The 2,105-nt window shown below is 39.2% G+C and overlaps 2 protein-coding genes across 5 annotated transcripts in view; one reads left to right on the plus strand and one right to left on the minus strand.

The window, feature by feature from the left end:
- The window catches only part of LOC106882798 (neurexin-1a), a 443,081-nt gene that overhangs the window by 319,704 nt on the left and 121,272 nt on the right, over positions 1-2,105 (plus strand). The gene's annotated exons all lie outside the window — the stretch shown is intronic.
- The window catches only part of LOC106882797 (ubiquitin-conjugating enzyme E2 G2), an 81,720-nt gene that overhangs the window by 2,106 nt on the left and 77,509 nt on the right, over positions 1-2,105 (minus strand). The window contains exon 3 of the mRNA XM_052970034.1: positions 1,590-1,708. Within this exon, the coding sequence (XP_052825994.1) occupies positions 1,590-1,708 (119 nt within the window). The remainder of the gene's footprint in view (positions 1-1,589; positions 1,709-2,105) is intronic.

Genomic DNA, 2,105 nt, shown 5'->3' on the forward strand with positions numbered 1-2,105 from the left:
AGAGAGAGAGAGAGAGAGAGAGAGAGAGAGAGAGAGAGAGAGAGAGAGAGAAAATAAAGTAATGTTCCCAAAAACAGAGTTAACAAGATAGCATCATTTTGGCTGATGTTACAACCTAGCACCAAGTTTTACATAATTCTTTTCTCTCTCTATAATGGCTGTCTAGCAGTAGCAGAGGCCCTCAGAAATTCTGGGTTGGTGTCTGACATGCTGGAAGACTCCTAGGAGCAAGGCATTCTTAGCGTTTGCTAAAGCATGTCTCTAGGAGAAGGTCGCTCTGATATAAAACCAAATATGCAGGGAGTGGCATTGAACATTTTGAGGCCCTTCTACTTGCACCTGAGATCATGGTGCTCCCACACTCCTGAGCCTACAACACATATTGGTACTTCATATCTTGTCCTGGCTTCTCTCTGAATCATGGCAGTAGGATGGACAGGGTCGGTGAGGTGGAGTGCAAGCCTTATTGGACTTAAAAGTTTAGATTGTGCAATCACTGGCAAGGTGACAATCTGAGGTTCGGTTGAGTTGGTTGGTGCTGCAGCAAATATGGACACTGCGGATGTGTATCCAGGTTAAGCTGACTGTTGGTGCAATAACCTTGTGCATGGACATTGCTGGCATTTTGTATGGGCAATGGTCAGTGATGGTCTTTCTTGGTCACGAGTAGACAACCTTCATCATCATCATCATATATATATATTTTTGTGTGCACAGTTTGTGACAAACCATGCCTTTTTTTTTGCTCAGCTCAAATCTCATTTGTGAATCCATGGAAAACGAACCTCCACCAACTATTCTGTTTATATGTCTGTGCACATCTTTCAATGCAATGTATGCCAGAAGGTCTGCAAATCCAACAGAGGCCTCAAAAGACATTTCAAGATCCACAAAGAGCAGAAGTTATCTACAGATCTTGGTGGTCCAAATCGGATATGCAATCTGTGTGGGTGTCTTTTCAAAACATTGTCTGGTTCAAAAAGCCACATCAGATGCCAAGATGGTGATAAGGTATAGGTACAGGAGGTGGTCAAACTCTGCATAAGGAGTAGACAACCACCATATATATATATATATATAAATATACACTCACACATACGAGTGAGTGAACAACTGAAAGAAGGTAGCACTCAATACACTTGACAGGTGCTGCATATACTTTTAATAACAGTCTGATTCAGCTCCACCTCGCTTGGGGTAATAACAGAAGACACTTGCCCAAGGTGGCACAGAATGGGATTGAACCTGGGATTACATGGTTGGGAAGCAAGCTTCTTACCCACACAGCCACGCCTGGGCCTACAGAAAAATATTTAAATAATTATTTGCTGTAACCTTGATGAGATTCATTTTGGTTTTCCTTTTCTTGAAGGTTAATAAAATAAGAATTAGTAACATGTGAATCAGTTAATTAATTACAACCTCTGATACCCAAAACGAACTAGGACTTGGTGAAGAGAAGTCAAAAAGTTAATTAGTTTTAACATTTGAAAAACACTGAAAGAAAATATTTGCAGAGACATGCATATATTTAAAATTTCTTTTAATATAAATAATAATGACAATGATAATTAAAACCGACAACTTACTGTTGGGGTGAAAAATTTCACTGTTGAATTTCATTTTTGGAGGACTTAAGGGATAATCTGGAGGAAACATGAGTCGAGTTAAAAAGACGCCACCTTCAAAACAAGTGCCTTCAGGACCCCTTGATGGTAAAATGGAAAAAAAAGGAAGAAAAAAAGGGGACATTTTAATGACAACACTGAGGAAAGTAAGATCATACACAATAATCAAAGTTTAAGATTAACAATATCAATTTCAACTATTTTATTGCACTTCTCTCTCTCTCTCTCTCTCTCTCTTTCTATATATATACTCTTTTATTTGTTTCAGTCATTTGACTGTGGCTATGCTGGAGCACTGCCTTTAGTCGAGCAAATCGACCCCAGGACTTATTCTTTGTAAGCCAAGCACTTATTCTATCAGTCTCTTTTGCTGAACCGCTAAGTTACAGGGACGTAAACACACCAGCATCGGTTGTCAAGCGATGTTGTGGAGACATACACAGACACACAAACATATACACACATATACATATATAT

Source organism: Octopus bimaculoides, chromosome 8 (assembly GCF_001194135.2).
Source record: "Octopus bimaculoides isolate UCB-OBI-ISO-001 chromosome 8, ASM119413v2, whole genome shotgun sequence".
Taxonomy (NCBI): domain Eukaryota; kingdom Metazoa; phylum Mollusca; class Cephalopoda; order Octopoda; family Octopodidae; genus Octopus; species Octopus bimaculoides.